Raw genomic sequence first — 21,862 nt, 5'->3', positions numbered from 1 at the left:
GTTTTAATCTTTGCCTCTCCCTTCCCTGCCAAGGGTATTCTTTTTCCTCATTTAAAGAAGGAGTGAAGCATTCACATTTTGATCATCCGTCTTGAGTTTCCTTTGTTCTAGGGATCTAGGGTAATTCAAGCATTTGGGCTAATAGCCACTTATCAATGAGTGCATACCATGTATGTCTTTCTGTGAGTGGGTTAGCTCACTCAGGATGATATTTTCCAGTTCCAACCATTTGCCTACGAATTTCATAAACTCGTTGTTTTTGATAGCTGAGTAATATTCCATTGTGTAGATGTACCACATTTTCTGTATCCATTCCTCTGTTGAAGGGCATCTGGGTTCTTTCCAGTTTCTGGCTATTATAAATAAGGCTGCGATGAACATAGTGGAGCACGTGTCTCTTTTATATGTTGAGGCATCTTTTGGGTATATGCCCAAGAGAGGTATAGCTGGATCCTCAGGCAGTTCAATGTCCAATTTTCTGAGGAACCTCCAGACTGATTTCCAGAATGGTTTTACCAGTCTGCAATCCCACCAACAATGGAGGAGTGTTCCTCTTTCTCCACATCCTCGCCAGCATCTGCTGTCACCTGAGTTTTTGATCTTAGCCATTCTCACTGGTGTGAGGTGAAATCTCAGGGTTGTTTTGATTTGCATTTCCCTTATGACTAAAGATGTTGAACATTTCTTTAGGTGTTTCTCAGCCATTCGGCATTCCTCAGCTGTGAATTCTTTGTTTAGCTCTGAACCCCATTTTTTAATAGGGTTATTTGTTTCCCTGCGGTCTAACTTCTTGAGTTCTTTGTATATTTTGGATATAAGGCCTCTATCTGTTATAGGATTGGTAAAGATCTTTTCCCAATCTGTTGGTTGCCGTTTTGTCCTAACCACAGTGTCCTTTGTCTTACAGAAGCTTTGCAGTTTTATGAGATCCCATTTGTCGATTCTTGATCTTAGAGCATAAGCCATTGGTGTTTTGTTCAGGAAATTTTTTCCAGTGCCCATGTGTTCCAGATGCTTCCCTAGTTTTTCTTCTATTAGTTTGAGTGTGTCTGGTTTGATGTGGAGGTCCTTGATCCACTTGGACTTAAGCTTTGTACAGGGTGATAAGCATGGATCGATCTGCATTCTTCTACATGTTGCCCTCCAGTTGAACCAGCACCATTTGCTGAAAATGCTATCTTTTTTCCATTGGATGGTTTTGGCTCCTTTGTCAAAAATCAAGTGACCATAGGTGTGTGGGTTCATTTCTGGGTCTTCAATTCTATGCCATTGGTCTATCTGTCTGTCTCTGTACCAATACCATGCAGTTTTTATCACTATTGCTCTGTAATACTGCTTGAGTTCAGGGATAGTGATTCCCCCTGAAGTCCTCTTATTGTTGAGGATAGTTTTAGCTATCCTGGGTTTTTTGTTATTCCAGATGAATTTGCAAATTGTTCTGTCTAACTCTTTGAAGAATTGGATTGGTATTTTGATGGGGATTGCATTGAATCTGTAGATTGCTTTTGGTAAAATGGCCATTTTTACTATATTAATCCTGCCAATCCATGAGCATGGGAGATCTTTCCATCTTCTGAGGTCTTCTTCAATTTCTTTCCTCAGTGTCTTGAAGTTCTTATTGTACAGATCTTTTACTTGCTTGGTTAAAGTCACACCGAGGTACTTTATATTATTTGGGTCTATTATGAAGGGTGTCGTTTCCCTAATTTCTTTCTCGGCTTGTTTCTCTTTTGTATAGAGGAAGGCAACTGATTTATTTGAGTTAATTTTATACCCAGCCACTTTGCTGAAGTTGTTTATCAGCTTTAGTAGTTCTCTGGTGGAACTTTTGGGATCACTTAAATATACTATCATGTCGTCTGCAAATAGTGATATTTTGACTTCTTCTTTTCCGATCTGTATCCCCTTGATCTCCTTTTGTTGTCTGATTGCTCTGGCTAGAACTTCAAGAACTATATTGAATAAGTAGGGAGAGAGTGGGCAGCCTTGTCTAGTCCCTGATTTTAGTGGGATTGCTTCAAGTTTCTCTCCATTTAGTTTAATGTTAGCAACTGGTTTGCTGTATATGGCTTTTACTATGTTTAGGTATGGGCCTTGAATACCTATTCTTTCCAGGACTTTTATCATGAAGGGGTGTTGAATTTTGTCAAATGCTTTCTCAGCATCTAATGAAATGATCATGTGGTTTTGTTCTTTCAGTTTGTTTATATAATGGATCACGTTGATGGTTTTCCGTATATTAAACCATCCCTGCATGCCTGGGATGAAGCCTACTTGATCATGGTGGATGATTGTTTTGATGTGCTCTTGAATTCGGTTTGCCAGAATTTTATTGAGTATTTTTGCGTCGATATTCATAAGGGAAATTGGTCTGAAGTTCTCTTTCTTTGTTGGGTCTTTGTGTGGTTTAGGTATAAGAGTAATTGTGGCTTCATAGAAGGAATTCGGTAGGGCTCCATCTGTTTCAATTTTGTGGAATAGTTTGGATAATATTGGTATAAGGTCTTCTATGAAGGTTTGATAGAATTCTGCACTAAACCCGTCTGGACCTGGGCTCTTTTTGGTTGGGAGACCTTTAATGACTGCTTCTATTTCTTTAGGAGTTATGGGGTTGTTTAACTGGTTTATCTGTTCCTGATTTAACTTCGATACCTGATATCTGTCTAGGAAATTGTCCATTTCCTGAAGATTTTCAAGTTTTGTTGAATATAGGTTTTTATAGTAAGATCTGATGATTTTTTGAATTTCCTCTGAATCTGTAGTTATGTCTCCCTTTTCATTTTTGATTTTGTTAATTTGGACGCACTCTCTGTGTCCTCTCGTTAGTCTGGCTAAGGGTTTATCTATCTTGTTGATTTTCTCAAAGAACCAACTTTTGGTTCTGTTGATTCTTTCTATGGTCCTTTTTGTTTCTACTTGGTTGATTTCACCTCTGAGTTTGATTATTTCCTGCCTTCTACTCCTCCTGGGTGTATTTGCTTCTTTTTGTTCTAGAGCTTTTAGGTGTGCTGTCAAGCTGCTGACATATGCTCTTTCCTGTTTCTTTCTGCAGGCACTCAGTGCTATGAGTTTTCCTCTTAGCACAGCTTTCATTGTGTCCCATAAGTTTGGGTATGTTGTACCTTCATTTTCATTAAATTCTAAAAAGTTTTTAATTTCTTTCTTTATTTCTTCCTTGACCAGGTTATCATTGAGTAGAGCATTGTTCAATTTCCACGTATATGTGGGCATTCTTCCCTTATTGTTATTGAAGACCAGTTTTAGGCCGTGGTGGTCCGATAGCACGCATGGGATTATTTCTATCTTTCTGTACCTGTTGAGGCCCGTTTTTTGACCAATTATATGGTCAATTTTGGAGAAAGTACCATGAGGAGCTGAGAAGAAGGTATATCCTTTTGCTTTAGGATAGAATGTTCTATAAATATCCGTTAAGTCCATTTGGCTCATGACTTCTCTTAGTCTGTCTACGTCTCTGTTTAATTTCTGTTTCCATGATCTGTCCATTGATGAGAGTGGGGTGTTGAAATCTCCCACTATTATTGTGTGAGGTGCAATGTGTGTTTTGAGCTTTAGTAAGGTTTCTTTTACATATGTAGGTGCCCTTGTATTTGGGGCATAGATATTTAGGATTGAGACTTCATCTGGTGGATTTTTCCTTCGATGAATATGAAGTGTCCTTCCTTATCTTTTTTGATGACTTTTAGTTGAAAATTGATTTTATTTGATATTAGAATGGCTACTCCAGCTTGCTTCTTCTGACCATTTGCTTGGAAAATTGTTTTCCAGCCTTTCACTCTGAGGTAATGTCTGTCTTTGTCTCTGAGGTGTGTTTCCTGTAGGCAGCAGAATGCAGGGTCCTCGTTGCGTATCCAGTTTGTTAATCTATGTCTTTTTATTGGGGAGTTGAGGCCATTGATATTGAGAGATATTAAGGAATAGTGATTATTGCTTCCCGTTGTATTCATATTTGGAAGTGAGGTTATGTTTGTGTGCTTTTCTTCTCTTTGTTTTGTTGCCAAGATGATTAGTTTCTTGCTTCTAGGGTATAGCTTGCCTCCTTATGTTGGGCTTTAGCCTTTATTATCCTTTGTAGTGCTGGACTTGTAGAAAGATATTGTGTAAATTTGGTTTTGTCATGGAATATCTTGGTTTCTCCATCTATGTTAATTGAGAGTTTTGCAGGATACAGTAACCTGGGCTGGCATTTGTGTTCTCTTAGGGTCTGTATGACATCTGTCCAGGATCTTCTGGCCTTCATAGTTTCTGGCGAAAAGTCTGGTGTGATTCTGATAGGTCTCCCTTTATATGTTACTTGACCTTTTTCCCTTACTGCTTTTAATATTCTTTCTTTATTTTGTGCGTTTGGTGTTTTGACAATTATGTGACGGGAGGTGTTTCTTTTCTGGTCCAATCTATTTGGAGTTCTGTAGGCTTCTTGTATGCCTATGGGTATCTCTTTTTTTAGGTTAGGGAAGTTTTCTTCTATGATTTTGTTGAAGATATTTACTGGTCCTTTGAGCTGGGAGTCTTCACTCTCTTCTATACCTATTATCCTTAGGTTTGATCTTCTCATTGAGTCCTGGATTTCCTGTATGTTTTGGACCAGTAGCTTTTTCCGCTTTACATTATCTTTGACAGTTGAGTCAATGATTTCTATGGAATCTTCTGCTCCCGAGATTCTCTCTTCCATCTCTTGAATTCTGTTGGTGAAGCTTGTATCTACAGCTCCTTGTCTTTTCTTTTGATTTTCTATGTCCAGGGTTGTTTCCATGTGTTCTTTCTTGATTGCTTCTATTTCCATTTTTAATTCCTTCAACTGTTTGATTGTGTTTTCCTGGAATTCTTTCAGGGATTTTTGCGATTCCTCTCTGTAGGCTTCTACTTGTTCTCTAAGGGAGTTCTTTATGTCTTTCTTGAAGTCCTCCAGCATCATGATCAAATATGATTTTGAAACTAGGTCTTGCTTTTCTGGTGTGTTTGGATATTCCGTGTTTGCTTTGGTGGGAGAATTGGGCTCTGATGATGCCATGTAGTCTTGGTTTCTGTTGCTTGGGTTCCTGTGCTTGCCTCTCGCCATCAGATTATCTCTAGTGTTACTTTGTTCTGCTATTTCTGACAGTGGCTAGACTGTCCTATAACCTGTGTGTCAGGAGTGCTGTAGACCTGTTTTCCTGTTTTCTTTCAGCCAGTTATGGGGACAGAGTGTTCTGCTTTCGGGCGTGTAGTTTTTCCTCTCTACAGGTCTTCAGCTGTTCCTGTGGGCCTGTGTCTTGAGTTCACCAGGCAGGTTTCTTGCAGGGGAAAAATTGGTCCTACCTGTGGTTCCAAGGCTCAAGTTTGCTCGTGGGGTACTGCCTAAGTCCTCTCCGCTGTGGCAGCAACCGGGAAAATCTGTGCCGCTCCTTCCGGGAGCCTCTGTGCACCAGGGTTTCAGATGACGTTTGGTGTTTTCCTCTGGCGCCTGGATGTGCACAGAGTGCAGTCTCTTCTGGTTTCCCAGGCGTGTCCGCCTCTCTGAAGGTTCAGCTCTCCCTCCCACGGGATTTGGGTGCAGAGAACTGTTTATCCGGTCTGTTTCCTTCAGGTTCCGGCAGTGTCTCAGGCGCAGGGGTCCTGCCGCTCCCGGGCCCTCCCCTACGGGAACCCAGAGGCCTTATACAGTTGCCTCTTGGGCCAGGGATGTGGGCAGGGGTGGGCAGTGTTGGTGGTCTCCTCCGCTCTGCAGCCTCAGGAGTGCCCACCTGATCAGGCGGTGAGGTCTCTCTCCCACGGGGTTTGGGAGCAGAGAGCTGCTGCGGTCCGGGATCCGCCGGTGTGGGACTTCCATGGCTTAGTTTTAAAAAGAGGTGAAAGACAAGCGTCTTGCCCTCAGACTTTTAACAACCTTGTGTTCATAGCTCACTCATCTCTGCATTGAACTATCCTAGAGATTTGCCAAGGGAACATGACTAGGTATTCAGGAAATAATCCAGATGTCATATTGTCAGTAATGGAAAAAGGCTGCACTTGTGACCATGAGACCACTGTTGTGTTTATTTCTGAGATGACCACCAATAATCTTTTTTTAAGATTTATTTATTTTATGTATACGAGCATAACTGTCTTCAGACACACCAGACCCCATTACGTATGGTTGTGAGCCACCATGCGGTCGGGAATTGAACTCAGGACCTCTAGAAGAGCAGTCAGTGCTCTTAACCACTGAGCCAACTCCAGCCCAAATGCCAATAATCTTCAGGAGTGTGTGTGTGTGTGTGTGTGTGTGTGTGTGTGTGTGTGTGTGTGTTACTGGAAATGAAGCCCTGGGACTTACATGAGCTCAGTGAGCACTCCACAACTGAGTAATCCTTAGTAATCCTTTTTTTTTTGAAATGACAGTAATACGGTAGGTGGCAGGGGCAGTATTCTATAGTACAGAAGCTGGCCTAGTGTGCAGAAGGTCCTAGTTCAATCCCTGGTATTCCCAGCAAATCATTCAATCAATAAATGTAACAATAGGGGTCTGGAGAGATGGCTCAGTGGTTAAGCGCACTGACTGCTCTTCCAGAGGTCCTGACTCTAATTCCCAACACCCACATGGTGGCTCACAACCATCTGTAATGGGGTCTGATGCCCTCTTCTCTGTGTCTGAAGACAGCTTCAGTGTACTCACAAAATAAATGAATCTTTAAAAATAAACAAAAATAAATAAATAAATAAATAAATAAATAAATAAATAAATAAATAAATGTATGTAACAATAACAATCAGGAATCCCAGTCTGCTGTCTCACTGAGTACAGTTCTGAAATCTCAGAGATTTGAAGATTCTGGGAAAGCAGAGTAGTGGGAGGATTAGGAAAGACTGGAATTCAAAGTACTCACCACTGGCGAGTCTACTCTTTTCAGGGCCGTGCTCTGAATCCAGCTCGGATTCAGTCGGGTGCCACATCTAAAGGTAGCATCAGTTCTAGAGGCTGCCTGGTGAAGCCCTCTGATTCCCATACGAGGAGCTGAAAAGGGGGGTTTCTTAATGCACTGAAGGGAGTGTGAACGTTTTCTAATCACTTCTCTTGTTTTCTTCTTTTTGCTTTCTCATTCCCTGGTACCCCAGATCCCGTGCAGCCCTGTGCATCAGTGCCAGGAGCAGCACCCTTATCCCTTAGGATGCAAAGGAAAACCCTGGAGGAAGAAACGAATTCATCTCCAGATGGGACTGCCATGGCCCCACAAGTGCCAGTGGCATTTTTACCTCACTTTGTCTTCATGTGACTTAGATAAAATGTGAGCGGTTTCATGATATCTAAAGATGGCAGAACAAGCTTCCCGTGGTCCCTGCATTCTGGCTGAAGCAGCCCGAGTACTCCTGAAAAGAACGTGTCAGGAAGCTTAAGGGGAGATCTTTAAAGGTGGTCATGGACCCTTACTTATATGCTTCAGGCAGAATGTGCATGGATTTGACTCAAACTACGACAAACAGATTTTTTTTCATTAATACCTATTAAGACTAATATTAAAAATACTATGGTGGGTTGAATGTGATGTTGCCATGCATACAGTATATGCTAACCAATTCAACGTCTATTTCTCCGTCTTTGCCCTACCCTGTACCCTTTCAGTCGTTAGTAATATTTCAAGTGTACTTTTTGAGTTTTCACATATGAAAGAACATGTGTTACTTGCGTTTTGTTGTCTGGCACGATTGGAAAGAAAAGAACACTGCAAAGTCTCACATTGGCCACTGGGTGGCGCCAACCTGGGCAGCTATGAACTTTTTCTGCTGTTGAAAACAATGGTCCCGGAGACTGCAGCCCACTTGCCGGTCAGAACCTACCTGCCCAAACAAAACCCACAAACACTCTCCTTAAAGTTTAAAGAGGAAATAATTTTATTTAAAATGTTCAGGATACTTTCCAAAATTACTGGGTATATGTCGAATCTTAACTTACAAGGGGAAAAAAAATCCAAAGATATCAATACCGCAATAGCACAATTCTTGCAAATCTGACAAAAAATAATTTACTATAAGTCCTTTACAAATACATTTTAACAATATATAAAAGCATTAAATGTGAAAAACTATCAGGAAAATACGATGCTTCAATAAATGTATTGTGAAATGCAAGGGTTAATTTGTTTATACATAGGGTTTTGCTTTGTAGCCCAGGCTAGCCTCATACTAATGTGATCCTTCTGCCTCAGCTTCCCCAGTACCTAGCTAGCATTACAGGTGTATAGCCCCACACTTGTTTAATGACATGTTTTTTCTTCAGTATTTTATAGGTGTATATTCATTGTACGAAGTGTTGGGTTTCATAGAGACAATTTCTTTCAAGTGTATCATGTGCACCCTCTCCCGTTCTTTCCTTTAAACCCTCCCCCACTTCTCTCTTCCTGCTGGTTTCCTCCCTTCCCTTAGTCTCGTCTTTCTGCCTTCATTATTTCATATTCATAAATGGTTTTATCTATCTATAAAGAATTCTAGGGCTCATAAGTGAGAGAGATGAGTTATTTCTTTTTTCACCTGAATTATTTTGTTAAATAGGACTTCCAGTTGTCTCCATTCCACTCATGCATTGATATGCTCCTAGGTTGATTCTATAACTTGGGTATATGGAGAGCAGTGCTATAATCATGTATGTGAGCTACTCATGACTACATGTATATACCCAGAAATGAAGTCATATAGTAATTGTATTGTATTTTTGGCCTAATATGCAGTGCTCCATGAAAGCATACATGAAATGTGCAGCACAGTCTCTCCATTGTCACCATAAGGCTTCCTTCTTTCCAGAGACTGCAGAATACCTAGTTTCATGGGATACTTTTACAATTAATAACAAAAGTGTCTCTTCTCTGGGCTCCAGCCATCGTGACTTTTAAGTGTCAACAATATACTTAATTGTATCTATTGACCCGTCTTTTACTATAGGCAACAGCTTGAATCAGAACATCCTCCTTATGAGTTGAACTTTGTGGTGTACATACCTTGCAATCCCAATACTCAGGAGGCCAAAGAATGCTAGTCTGTTATATGGTAAGATCCTGCCTCAGAAAGCCAAGGACTGGGGATGTAACTCAGCGGTATAGCACTTGCCGAGCATGCGTAAAGCCCTGGGTGTGACCCACAGCACTGTAAGATGGTAATATCCTTAGGGAAATAGACGAATACAGGAAACCCATACTTTAAATTTCATTTATCATTTATATTTCTAGTTCTCCACTCTTGCCCTTTAGCAATTGCTCTCGTCAAGACGGTCCAGATACCATGTCCCTCAACAGACACCTGTAAGCTAGGACTATCCTACCCTGCAGGTTTGTATCTGCACTCGTCCAAAATACCACTTTGATAGCCAGAGGCAGCACCTCCTCAGTTGTTCTCTGAAGCATGCAGTCTTCTAGGTTCCAGGCTTCCAAATTATAAACACAGGGACCCCCTCCCTACCCCTACTGTCCTTTCATTCCAATTAATCTCCATTTCCTCATATATTGCTTTAAAGCCACTTTCAGCAAGATACTCGACTGAAGGCACTCTACTTCCCAGCACAGTGAACTCTACCTGTATACAACCTTAGTTTCCAATCACTATTTGCTACAAGAAATGTTTCTTCACTCTTTGATGTCTCAGTTGTTCTTACGGGCTTGACACTGCATTTGATTACAAAAATGTTGTGGGGCTGGAGAGATGGCTCAGCGGTTAAGAGCACCGACTGCTCTTCCAGAGGTCATGAGTTCAATTCCCAGCAACTACATGGTGGCTCACAACCATCTGTAAAGAGATCCGATGCCCTCTTCTGGTGTATCTGAAGACAGCTACAGTGTATTTATAATAAAAAATGTTGTGAACAGAGGAGATACAATGTATTAAAGATCAATACAGAGCTTGGCATACCATATTTGCTCAGTAAATTTGGTTTTCCTTTTACACTTCTTCCACACAATTCTACACATTTGACGTCTATCACCTACCATGAATGTAGTGCATATTTGTGCCTGCAGTACAAAGGCAGACACAAACGCACCCCTTTCTAATGTACTCATTGGCACATATAACATCCACAAACCATTTTACAGGTTTCTTTGCACAGATTTATTGTTCATAGTAAAGATCAGGATTAAAGCAGAGTACCAAAGAAGACCAGAAATGAACAAGCTTTATTAAGGCAAAAATCTTTATTCTCACATCTATCCAAATAGAAAGGCATTCAGTTCTTGAATGACTTTAATCTTAAGTCTTACAAATAGACTCAGTACCCTATGTGGTATATGTGAAATGGAAAAAATTTTCAGTAGTAGTTTGATTCTTCAAGCTTAAAGAAAAATAGATTATGTGTGTGCGAAAAGAGGAAAGGGGTTCAAGGAGTATGGGCAGCAAACCTATGTCTTTCTAAGTCTGCCTGCTTTGTGTGCTCAAATGCCAGAGTTCATTACTCTGAGAAAAAAAAAAAACAAGACATATCTACCTCCAGTCAGTTCTAAGGTGCAAAGGTCAGTAAGAGGGGACATACCCTGGGAAGGAAATGTTCCTTCTGTGTGCCTAACAGTGCAATACATACTGCATTTCATCTAATGCTTTCTTACCATCAATTCACTTGCATGCATTATTAATACATGACCTTGGGCAGTTACATTTCTGTGCCTAAATTTTCTACTGTAAAATGAGAATTATAGCACTTCATGTTGAAGAGTGGAGGAGACAGCAAGCTTAAGCCTGGCCAGACAGATAAGAGTAGACTAGTAGTTGATGGGAACTAAAGGTGAATTAAGAACTGGAGTGACTTCTTTCTCTGCAGAGTGATAAAGACAGACATTCTCAAATTAGACAGTGATGATGGTTGGGTAATTCTGTGAAGATAGTAAGGACTGCTGAATTGTACACTTTAAAAGGATGGATTTTCACGGTAAAGTATACTTTAATAAAGCTTTTCCAAAAATTCTTTTAAACTTAGAATAGTAAATTGGTGTACATTAAATGTCCAATAATCGTTATTAATAATCATAAATTACTCTCCCTGTCACACACAATCTAGAGAAGTATCTCTAATGTACATATGTGGCTTGATCAACATTCATAGTTATTTCCATCCATCGTAGAAACTGACAGTTTAGTCAGGGATCACTTCAGTGCTCAAACCATACTAGCACGACTTGGTGATACCCAGAAATATCAACTAACAAATTTTCATTTTCATCTCCAGAAATAAGCAGCCAGCTCAAATGTAGTAAGTCAACAGATTATATTATATCTCCAAGCATAGGCCTATTAGCCTTCTAATCACATTTTTGAGGGTACTATTTATAAAAGACAGAGTCAACAGTGAAATGCTTATCAGTCTCATGCTATGAACTTTGACCAACTAAAGAAAGATCCCATAATGAAAAGATCAAATTCAACTTACATAACTTTGAAGCCAAGACCAAACAAAACACACACACACACACAAACCCTCAGTATTCGATGACTTTTAAGGAACATAGAACATTCAAATACATTGTCATCATTACAGTTTTGTAATCTGAACCCCAATAAAATCAAGTCTTTACTCTTCCTATAACTAAGACATGTAAACCAGTGTCATGGTCTCAGGTGTAGAAGCAGCAGGTGATCATCCAAGTTGGCAATGATACCCATGTACATCCTGCAGGGATACTCAAAAGCTTGAAAATCACCAGAAGCATGAAACTTTGCCATCTTAGAACAGGAGTTCCTTTCCTGGATGCTTCTGCCCTTCCAGTTCTCATTTCTACAATCAACCATGCGCCTTTGCAGCAAAACAGGAAAAGCTATATTACAACTTCCAGAGTCAGAATGTCACTTGTCACAGAAAGCAACAGATCGTTTGCATATATTAAAAATATTTATATCCTCTAATCATTTAATTCCAGGAAAAAGTAATTAGGCCTCCAGTTTATCCACCTTTTTTGGCAATGGCAACGATTGAGCCCAGAGTACTGTGCATGCCAGGCTAATGCTCTATCACTGAACTACAGCCTCGGTCCTACATTCCCATTTTAAGCTGTAGAAAAACCATTCATTAACTCACCCAAGAGCAACAGATTAACACACAGGCATCAAGCTGCCTCATACCCAATGTGTTTAACCCTCCAAAACCCTTAGGGTTTGTGGCCTTAGGAATTTCAGAGTAAATGGTTCACCTGAGTAAAATCCAGCAAAGACTAAATTTGAGAAGTATGATTATTTCATTATTATAATTACTTGGGCAGATTACAAAACAACTTAGGAAATATATTTGAATGGGATGTTTAAACTTCTCAGATACTAGAAAGAAATGCTATTTTATGACAAATTTCAAATACTAGGGTTAGTTTTAAAGTTTTTAAGATTGAAGCACAGATTTATCTTCACAATTTGTAATTTAAAAGATAAATTACAATGAACTCAAATATATACTCCTAAACAATTAGACAACGTCAGGACAGAGGATAAACTCAGTAATGCTTTGTAACTCATCCCATGAACCCATTTGGCCTAGTGTCGCTCACTTGGTTACTCTGAGAAGGAGAAAAATTATGGTTTTAGAATCATATATTTATATGAAGGTAGTCTTTAAATACAAAAATCAATAAATATTTAAATTCTAGGATAAAACACATGGAATAAGAAATTGCTATCTTTACAGGTTACTGCATATTTACAACGAATGTCTTCTGACTCCTAGTCATCAATTAGCATTCTTCAGTGTGAACCATATAGAAGGTATCAGTTCTTACTACCTTACAGGAGTCCTCTTTAGCTGAAAATCAGCCTGCCTTAGATGTTTTGTTCCCTGAAAAGCCTTCACTCTTGCGCATAAATATCTGAGAGTATAGGTAGATGCACATGTGCAAAATGTACATATCTAAAGGGAAGCTAATTACCTTTACAAAAAATCTAAAACACATAAAACAAATTGCTATTCCTTAGCCTTCTATCCAAAAAAAACCCCTCCATAATATATAATGAAAACAAACAAACTGTGCTGAGCCCACTATGGAAAGGCAGCGGCTGTAAACATAACTAACCCTTCATCATGTGTGTAAGCATCCTTCCATTATCCGGCCTTCAGAACACTAGATCTCTATGTCCACTTGGTTAAATGCATGCTTCTGATGTAGCTTTCCTTTCTAGTGTGAGGCTGGGTCATACAAAATAGGCTCTTTTAGATATCCAATATATAAGCTATGCCTTAAAGGAAGGTGTCCACATGACAATATGCATTACAAACCATAAACCTAGATTTCTGAGGTCTTCTACTACTTAGAAAAGCTCAAACATTAAACCATCAAGAACGCCAGTCAAAGAGAAGTTGCATGTTTGACTGCTGTCATTGTATGAAAGATTAAAAACTAGAATGTTAGCTGAGGTACTGTTACACATGACAGAAAGGTAACTATACGAAAATACTTTAAAAGTTGATTCTTTAGATGTTATTTGCTTAAAAACAAATGAAAAACCAAGTATAGCAGTACCTCTGATCAAAATCTGAAAATTGGTTAACATGGTTTTTCTTCCCACATCTACAAACCTTGTTCCTAACCTCTTGTTGTTACCTTCTCCAGTTTGGGGGTGAGAAGAAAATAAATGGATACAGAATGTTATTTATGAAAAGAGGCATATTCTAATAGTCATAAGGCAATGTGTTTAAGAGCTGCACCTGAACAAATATTCTCTAAGCTGAAGATGGTCACCAACTCTTTTGTAATTTGTAGAGTGGATCCGCTTGCTCAAGTCACTGGTTGTCACACAAATAGCTTCATCATGCCTTAAGGAGGCATTACTATGCATGGTATGTACAAGTATTTGAAAATAGTAATATTAAGAGGAAAAGGACAGCCTTGCGAATATCAGTTTCTATATAAATGACAACAGTGGTATGTGGCTCCCCTTTAATACCCCAACAATTGAACGAGAGTAGGGGAAGTTGTCTTGGTAACCATTATCTTTCTCAGGTGGGCTTGCAGTTCATTGGTATTGAATGTGTGTATCCGGATTTATGGAGTGAATGTGAGTATCATCCAACTGACAACAAAGTAGAATAAAAAGACGGGATACACTGCCAGGGCTTTTCGGTTTGGAGGCTGGCAGTCAGCAAGGAATGCTGTAGATGCTAAAGAAAACAAAAAGGAATAGTTAGTATAGTCATCTTATCAGAACTACTAATATTTACTGAACTCCAGTGTGATTGGCATAATTTAGATTATAGAAGTACATTAAATGTTCAGTTTTATTTGTGGCTCCTCAGAGAATAATACAAGTTCAGTTGTAGGGAAGGAGCATGTGGCTCGGTGGTAGAGCACTTGCTTAGCATGGACAAGGTCCTAGGTTCCATCTGTAACAACACATATAAGCAGAGTTCACTTATCTGTCATCTTCAACAGCCTAAGGCATCTTCTTTCATATACTAATGCTTCAAAAGGTTTTGGCTACTTTGGAAACAAATCCTTCTTAAGCAGTTTCTTAACCTATTCTACAAAGACAGTGAATGATGCTTAGCAGGCTTAAATAGGAGTAAGGTCAATTGTTCCTATGCTAAATGTCTCATACTGCTTCTTTTGTTGTTGTGAGTTAGTTGGGGAGAAGGGACTGTTTATTACTGCCGATATTGGCATTCCTTTTTCAAACAAGGTCTTGATGCTTCATCCACTGGCTTTAACATACCATGTAGCCAAAGTTGACTTTGAACTCATAATGCTCCTGCTGTGACCTCTCCAGTCGGACTACAAGCCTGCAACCTATCAGCTTTCTTTAAAGTGCTATCATTCTATCCATCCAATAAAAGCCTGTTCATCTTCTTACTCAGTAAGAATACCTCATATGCTGGACAGAGTGGTGCAGTAATCCCAACAAATTGGGAGGCAAAGGCAGGAAGATCATGAGTTCAAGGCCAATCTGAGTGACAGAGATTCTGTCCCAAAAATGTGCTTATATACATCCTCATGTTTATTTTGTTTTATTCTTTGGTACAGAGGTTTAGGCCAGGGCCCACGAATGCTACGTAAGCGCTGTACTATGAAGACCACTATATTCCCAGCCTTGCTGTAAAATTTTCCTTTTAAGACAGGGTTTTGCTAAGTGTCCAGGTTGGCCTTGAACTTGCAATCTTCTTACCTTAGTCTCCAAAGTAGCTTAGAAGTTCAGATAGCCAGCTCACAAAACACGGACAGCCTTATATTTAATATTTAACTTAGAACAGAGGATTTTATATCCATACACAGCAAAATTTCATTGTTCATAATCGGCTCTTTATCTTTAACCCATGGTTTCATCTTGGTTGCTTTTGTTCTGTTACTCACCTATCACAGACCAAGCGAACATCACCAACACGACAAAAAGTCGAATCATGAAGTTTATTGGTCCCTGCCCTGCCAAAAGCAGGAGGCGGCAGATCAGCATTGCAATGTTCAAAGGAAGTACACAGTATCCTAATACACAGAGACTCTGAAAAAAAGAACTACAAACACACATCCATAATCATAAGTGTTGTTGAATAGTATCAAGATAGCTTATTGTACAGATGTCTTACACTTTATGCACTACTGCCCCCTTCCTGCTGTCCTATCTATACCTTTACCCTAGTCTCCTGTATCATATACTTTCACTTTCTCTATACTCTTCCTGTTCCCATCTTAGGCCCCTTAAGAGTCAATTTTCTAATATCAAATAATCTACTCTAATTCCTAGAGGTATCCCATTGACCCTCTAAATCTATTCTAGTTAAGAGATCAATTTGAGAATGTGTTGTACCATTGGTTCCCCACCCCACCCCCAAAAGTATGTCTCTTCTTAGAATAATTTTGCCTACAAGTTCAAAATTTAAAGAGAAAATTTGAAGTTTATCAGTGAACTTCAAAACTTATTTCAATTGGGTTTTAAGAGAACTTTTTATTTGGTTCTTAAGTCAATTTTTCTTAAAAAAAAAAAAAAAGCGAAACAGTACTGTCTTTCTAAAATCTACCATGTGCTACCTAGTAAACAGGAAAACAGTTCACAGGATACCCACATGTTTCCACCAAGAAGTTTGGAATTTAGTGTGATGGTAACTGCTCCAAACCAGATGATAACGAACACTTCTGCAAACTCTGGGCTTCCGCCATCCCTCTTCCCTTCTACAGAACTTTTCTGTAGCATCCTAAGAAAACAGCATGAAAATTACATAATTTTTTATACAAAGCGACAAAGGCATGCATTTTCACCAGATTGCTGTAGTCTATCTCATTTGAACATCAATACTTCATCTGTACTGTAATATATACTTTGTATAAGGAAAACACTAACAGAATCTGGCAATGTTTCCTTATTTAAAAATCCAAATGCCTGAGGACTATAAGGAGTGCTGTACTTTGACCTTTCTAGAATGTTTAACTGGCTTACTAAAAGCTGCTTTGTCCAACCATAAGTTATTGAACTTAAGGGCCAAACATAGCTCACAAGCATTAATTTTGTTGTTGTTCATAAAACAGGTAAAATAGCTTTAACTTTGACAGTCTTTTTAGGTTGGAGTGTTTCACCTAAGACTATGCATTTCTGAAGATGGTTTTGGTGGTGTGTATCATAATCCCAACACTGGGAAGATGGAGTCAGAAAATTCTTGAGCTAAGAGAAAAGAATGTACTTATCTGGTGAGGATTAGCTCAGTGGTAATGTGTCTATGTAGCATGTATGAGGCCCTAGGTTACATTCCCAAGCAAAACAAAAAGGGACCTGCATTTATGTGAAAAGTGAGATTTTTTTCACACCTGCCCTCCATTCCAACAATAGCATCAGGTGTAGCTGGCAGGGCAGTAAGGGCTTTCCAGTTATCAGATCAGTACCCTGCAGGCTTAGGTTACTTTTCTAGCTGCTCACAAATCTGAATGATGGTCTGTTTGCTTGCTTGTTTTCTAAACATGCTCTAGTTGTGTGGCCTAGGTTAGGCTTCCAAACTGTCATTTTCTTGCCTCAGCTTCTTGAGTGTCAGGATTATAGGCATCATGTTCAGCTATAAATTGTAATTCTTGCATTAAGGTTTGAGCATATGCTCAATAGTGGGAATAGTCTTCGTAAAAGTCCATAACCTCATATTACATAGGATAAAGAAGTTATATATTGTCTTATCTGGTTATGCTGCCTGCTAGTACATGAGGAGTTTATGTTCTATGGCTGTGTATATTCTACTCCAAATCCTAAGTGTCAGGTGCAAAGAGCGTGCTGGCATTCTCTGTTGTCTGGAATCCCTATCACTTGAGTATGGTCGGGTAGAAAGAATATTAACCAATCTGGGAGGCAGGGGACCCAACACTGATGCTTGTCTATCACTAGACATGTCGCCTGAGTTCATTTTAGGCCTACAGTTGCCTCTGCAAATAAGTGTAGTCAAACTACATAAGCTCTAAGGTTAATCTTTTAAAACTTATCAACATATATTTTTTCAAGAGCTCTTAACACCTATCATTTCAAAGCACAGAACCAGTTTCCTTGAAATGATTACTAAATACTACATTATGATCTAAATAAGCATATGATAAATTTAAATTTTAAAAGTTATGGTGTAGTGGTGCATACTTGAAACACTAGAACTCAGGAGTCAGAGCAGGAGAAGCACAAGTTTGAGGCCAGCCTGAGCTACACAGAAAGTTCCAGGATAGTATATAGTACAGCTCTTATCTTTTCTCAATAAAAAAATAAAAGAGGTCCTAAAGGCCTAGTCAATTTTTTACTTAATTCTGGAACTCCATTAAAAAAGGTAGCTCAAATGAGGAAGGAAGCATACTTACAATGCAAGTGACACACAAAGAATCAACGGGCCCCACAAGTCCCCTACAATGAAAGGAAAGACAGGATGCTAAGAAACCAATATGCCATATTTTCTAGCTTTATCCTAATTACTTACCTTCCACTCAGAATACCAGCAGTAAGCTTTACCTAAGCCTTCCAAACCTTCTGTTTCCCTCCCTGACTTAATTTCCTAAGCCCCATTCCAACATATTAAGAGCTATGGACAATCTGTTCCCCACATGGATATAATATTCAAGTAAGATATTCTGCCTGTGACCTCAGGGCCTCCAATTCCTAACTGTAGCCAAATCCCATCACCAAATTCAACTGTGTTCATATTTATTGGTGAACTTAATATAATGAGCCAGGTCTTTCAACTTCTGAAATTCTGTTCTAAATTTCTGCCAAAATATTCATTTATCAAACTGTTTGTTCCTGTAAAACAGCATCGGCTTTATTACTTTTGCCTTTGCTTTGGAAAGCTGAAATGGCAAAGTATCAATGGTTTCAAACAAATCTTCAGAGACCTCATATACTCACAATCTCTTAACAGGGTATTACTTTTCCTTGGATATAAAACGTGCATAAACTTCCTTCCCACAGCTTTTAGATCTCGCATCTGAAAGACAAAAATAACCCATGTACTGTGATAATCAAACGTACCAGGAAGTCCCCTCTGTTTGCAAAGAAGACTAACAACTCGTAGTGAATTTTGAAAACTGCAGTAGAATATATTAAAAATCAAAGACCCAAACAAAGATATTTCACAGTATTAGTGCCTATTTACTCCCATAACACCGAAATGGTCTCTCAACTAGTCTAACTTACGATGGTCCGACGAATGGATTCATTTAGTGTGGAGCTGTCACATTCTTGAGCACGAGTTCCTGAGGGGATGGTAATCTCTCCTTCTATGGGAATGTCCTGTGAAATTGACACATCAGATAACCCTGCAAACTGAGAAAAGATGGGGGAAAGAAAATTAAGCTTGTAGCTGCAAAATGTCTCAGAATCATCACCATTTTCTAGAGTTGAGCCTGGATATTTAGGGTTTTGCATAGTAGCTAAAAGTAAATGTTAGCTCAACAGACATTAGGCAATACAGCTAATTCTCAAACACTCCTTTCAATTAAAGGGGGTGGAATGAAAAAAAAAATACTGACAGGAAATGCTAAACACCTGCCTTCAAATATTTAGTTTCTTTCCAGCCTGAGTTCCAGGCCAGCCTTGTTAACACATACATACATACATATACATATATACATGCATATAAATATGCATACATACTTATACACATCATACACGTCACAGAAGGGGGAACAGTCTGGAGGCAAGAGAAAATAAATATTTTTGTTTGGCTCTTTGATTTTTAATATATTTCTTCTATAGCTCGTTGCCTGCAACTATGTCACAGTAGGCATAATGTTTGCATTAGTTTATGTACTTTTCACTATTCTGTGATGGGCTTCATCATTTTCCAAAAGACTAAACTTGCATTTCGAGAGATTTTACTCAGGGTCACAACTGATCCATAAGATGACCCAAATTACCTTCTCCCTTCAGTACTGGGGATTGGACCTAAAGGGTCTTACATATGCAAAGCAATCACTTTACCACTGAGCTACATTCCCAGACTCAATACACCCCTTTACAGTTTCGTTCCTGGTGACTAAAAGATTGCTTCGAACATTCTAGACGCTCAGTAAATATTTTTGCCGAAGAGATGAACAAATAGAGCCAGTAAGCAGCAGAGGTGGGACTTGAATCAGGTTCCCTTGCCTCTCAGTTCAGTTCTCTTCTGTTATGCTGCCAATTTAAAACAAAAGAAACGGAATCATTTATTGAGCAAACACTGTATAAGCAAATAGTGTTTGGGAGGAAGAACTTCAGAGCACAACAATGGCTTCCTTATACTCCTCCACTCAGGACTGTATTAGGCACTTCACATAAGTTATGCCATTTTATCTTTCTTAAAACTCTTAAAGGCAAGTATCTTCATTTCAGTTTGAGAGACAAAAACACCCTTCATTGAAATGAAGTGCTCAAACTCACAGAAGAGTCAGTGTGAATGGACTCTAGCTCACATAAGTTTAACTGTAAAGCCTGTGATCTTAAGCAGTATTGCGGTGGCTCTTAGTAACACACACACACACACACACACACACATATATATGTGTGTGTGTGTGTGTGTGTGTATTTGTGTATGTGTGTGTATGTGTGTGTGTATGTGTGTGTGTATGTGTGTGTGTATGTGTGTATGTGTGTATGTGTGTATGTGTGTGTGTGTATGTGTGTATGTGTGTATGTGTGTATGTGTGTGTATGTGTGTGTGTGTGTGTGTGTGTGTGATGAAGGGGATATAGCAAGCACCTGGAAATAATAATTAGCCTAGAAGAGTCACTGAACAAGTAAAGATTAAGGTTACAACCAATAAATGACAACGGTGGGAAGCAGTTTCATTACTTCTGTTAAGTACTTCACAATGACTGTGGACAAGTGTTGACAGTGATGTCAGATACTTCAGAAACCACTCCAAGCTCAGCATTTAACACAATGCTAGAGCGGCAGCAGAGATTCACAAAAAGACACAGGACAGCGAACTGAAGGGAAAGGCAGATAACTAAAAGAACAGGTGTAGCGTTAACTGGTTGTAAAAGCAAGGGGCTGCAGGAGCAAGAAGCTCCAGCTCTCTGACCTCGACGCGTTCCGGACTTCCTTGCCGGGAGCTCTGCCTCACCCTCAGCCTCTTCTGTCACAATGCTCTAACTCACCAGGGGCTTAGATGACGTTGCCTCCTGCTCTCCAGGAGAGTCCTCCGCTTCCGCCATCTTGGTAAACCTCCGTCTGTTCCCCTCCCATGCGTCTTTGCGAAACCTGAGACGTGGAGACCAAGGCTGGTCAGCGCGCTGTCGCGTGGAGACCGCGTCACCACAGGCGCCTGAGGCTGGATGCTGCAGCGCTCAGCCGGTTCCGGTGGTCCGGTAGCCTTTGAGCTTGACACCGAGCTCCTCTCTGCTCTCTTTTGGGAGCCCGGTATCGTTAGGTGGCGCTCCGCCTTTCACGCCCACTAAGAGCGTAGGCTAGACTCCCCGAAACGCTCAGCGGAGCCTCCGGCGCCAGCCAAACTAGCCGAGCCCCGCGGCACACAGCCGAACCCAATCGAGCCCAGAGACTCCAGCCGAACTTAGCCGAGGCTAGTGGCATTCAGCCAAGCTCGGCGAAGCACAGCCGAACCTAGCGGTGCACAGCCAAACACAATCGAGCCCAGAGGCTCTCAGCCAAATGTAGCTGAGCCCAGAGATCCACAGCTGAACCTAGTCTGCGCATAGCCGAACCTAGCCGAATGCAGCCGAGCCCAATCGAGCCCAGAGGCTCCAGCCAAACTTAGTGTGGCCCGGTAGCGTTTAGCCAAGCCCAGCGACGCACAGCCAAACATTAACGGAACTCAATAGTGCACAGCCAAACACAATCGAGCCCAGAGGCTCCCAGCCAAATGTAGCAGAGCCCAGAAGTGCACAGCCGAACCTAGCCGAACACAGACGATGCAGCTGAGCCCAGCAGCGCACCGCCGAACATTGTCGGTTCACAGCCGAAAGTAGCCGAACGTAGCCGAGCCCAGCAGCATACCAAAGAACCTAGCTGAATGCAGCCTTGGCAGCACAGCCGGACCTAACCGAGCCTAGATGAACGAAGTCAAACGCATTAGCGTTCAGCCGAGCGCTGCTGAGTCCAGTGGCGCCCAGTCGATCCCAACCGAACCTAGCAGCACCCCGCTGAAAGTGGGCTATCCTACCACCAGCGCCGCTGCGGAGCAGGGCGGCACCCAGTGGATTCTAGAGGGACACAACTGAACCCAGACGCACCCACCTAGGACCAGCTGAAAGCAGCTGAGACTAGCAGCGCTTACCAGGGCGAGTTCACTGGATGTGGCTCTGAAGTGACATTTCCCACGTCCTCAGCAGGGCTCTCTTCTAGGGAAAAAGAAAAAGGCCTTCGACTTCAAGTTCCGCTACTCACTCTACTTTCCTTACCAGTTCTCCTGAGCTTCTTAGCCACTTTCCATCTCTTTAAGTCCTTAAACCTTTGTATTGTCTCCCTGCAATATCATTCTCCCCTTCATCTCCTGAAG

The 21,862-nt window shown here is 40.4% G+C and overlaps 1 protein-coding gene across 3 annotated transcripts; it reads right to left on the bottom strand.

Moving 5' to 3' along the window:
- Window positions 1-10,132: 10,132 nt before the first annotated feature.
- Yipf6 (Yip1 domain family, member 6) lies at window positions 10,133-20,602 on the bottom strand. 3 transcript variants are annotated; one of them, XM_087600339.1, is made up of 7 exons: window positions 20,429-20,602; window positions 18,562-18,690; window positions 18,274-18,352; window positions 17,733-17,775; window positions 15,980-16,108; window positions 15,273-15,430; window positions 10,133-14,086 (listed from the first exon to the last, which is right to left on the bottom strand). In XM_087600339.1, exons 3-7 carry the CDS (start codon window positions 18,350-18,352, stop codon window positions 13,971-13,973), a joined length of 525 nt encoding a protein of 174 aa, XP_087456465.1. In that variant the 5' UTR covers window positions 18,562-18,690; window positions 20,429-20,602; the 3' UTR covers window positions 10,133-13,970. The 3 variants fall into 3 exon arrangements, with proteins under 3 accessions (XP_087456465.1, XP_087456464.1, NP_001020918.1); XM_087600338.1 differs by having other exon boundaries at window positions 15,273-15,341; window positions 20,505-20,602; NM_001025747.1 differs by having other exon boundaries at window positions 12,302-14,086; window positions 20,505-20,566.
- Window positions 20,603-21,862: the final 1,260 nt, after the last annotated feature.

Source organism: Rattus norvegicus, chromosome X, assembly GCF_021556685.1.
Source record: "Rattus norvegicus strain SHRSP/BbbUtx chromosome X, alternate assembly SHRSP_T2T, whole genome shotgun sequence".
Taxonomy (NCBI): Eukaryota; Metazoa; Chordata; class Mammalia; order Rodentia; family Muridae; genus Rattus; species Rattus norvegicus.
Note: the sequence above shows the minus strand (reverse complement) of the source record. Positions and strands in the feature narration are given on the sequence as shown.

Excerpts from the sequence above, each read along its gene's own strand:
- Yipf6 (NM_001025747.1), bottom strand. The coding sequence starts at position 20,561 with ATGGCGGAAGCGGAGGACTCTCCTGGAGAGCAGGAGGCAACGTCATCT. Across the intron at positions 18,691-20,504 it reads CAACGTCATCTAAGCCCCTG|TTTGCAGGGTTATCTGATGT; the intron begins GTGAGTTAGAGC and ends ATCTTTTCTCAG. Across the intron at positions 17,776-18,273 it reads TAATACCCTGTTAAGAGATT|GGGACTTGTGGGGCCCGTTG; the intron begins GTGAGTATATGA and ends CTTTCATTGTAG.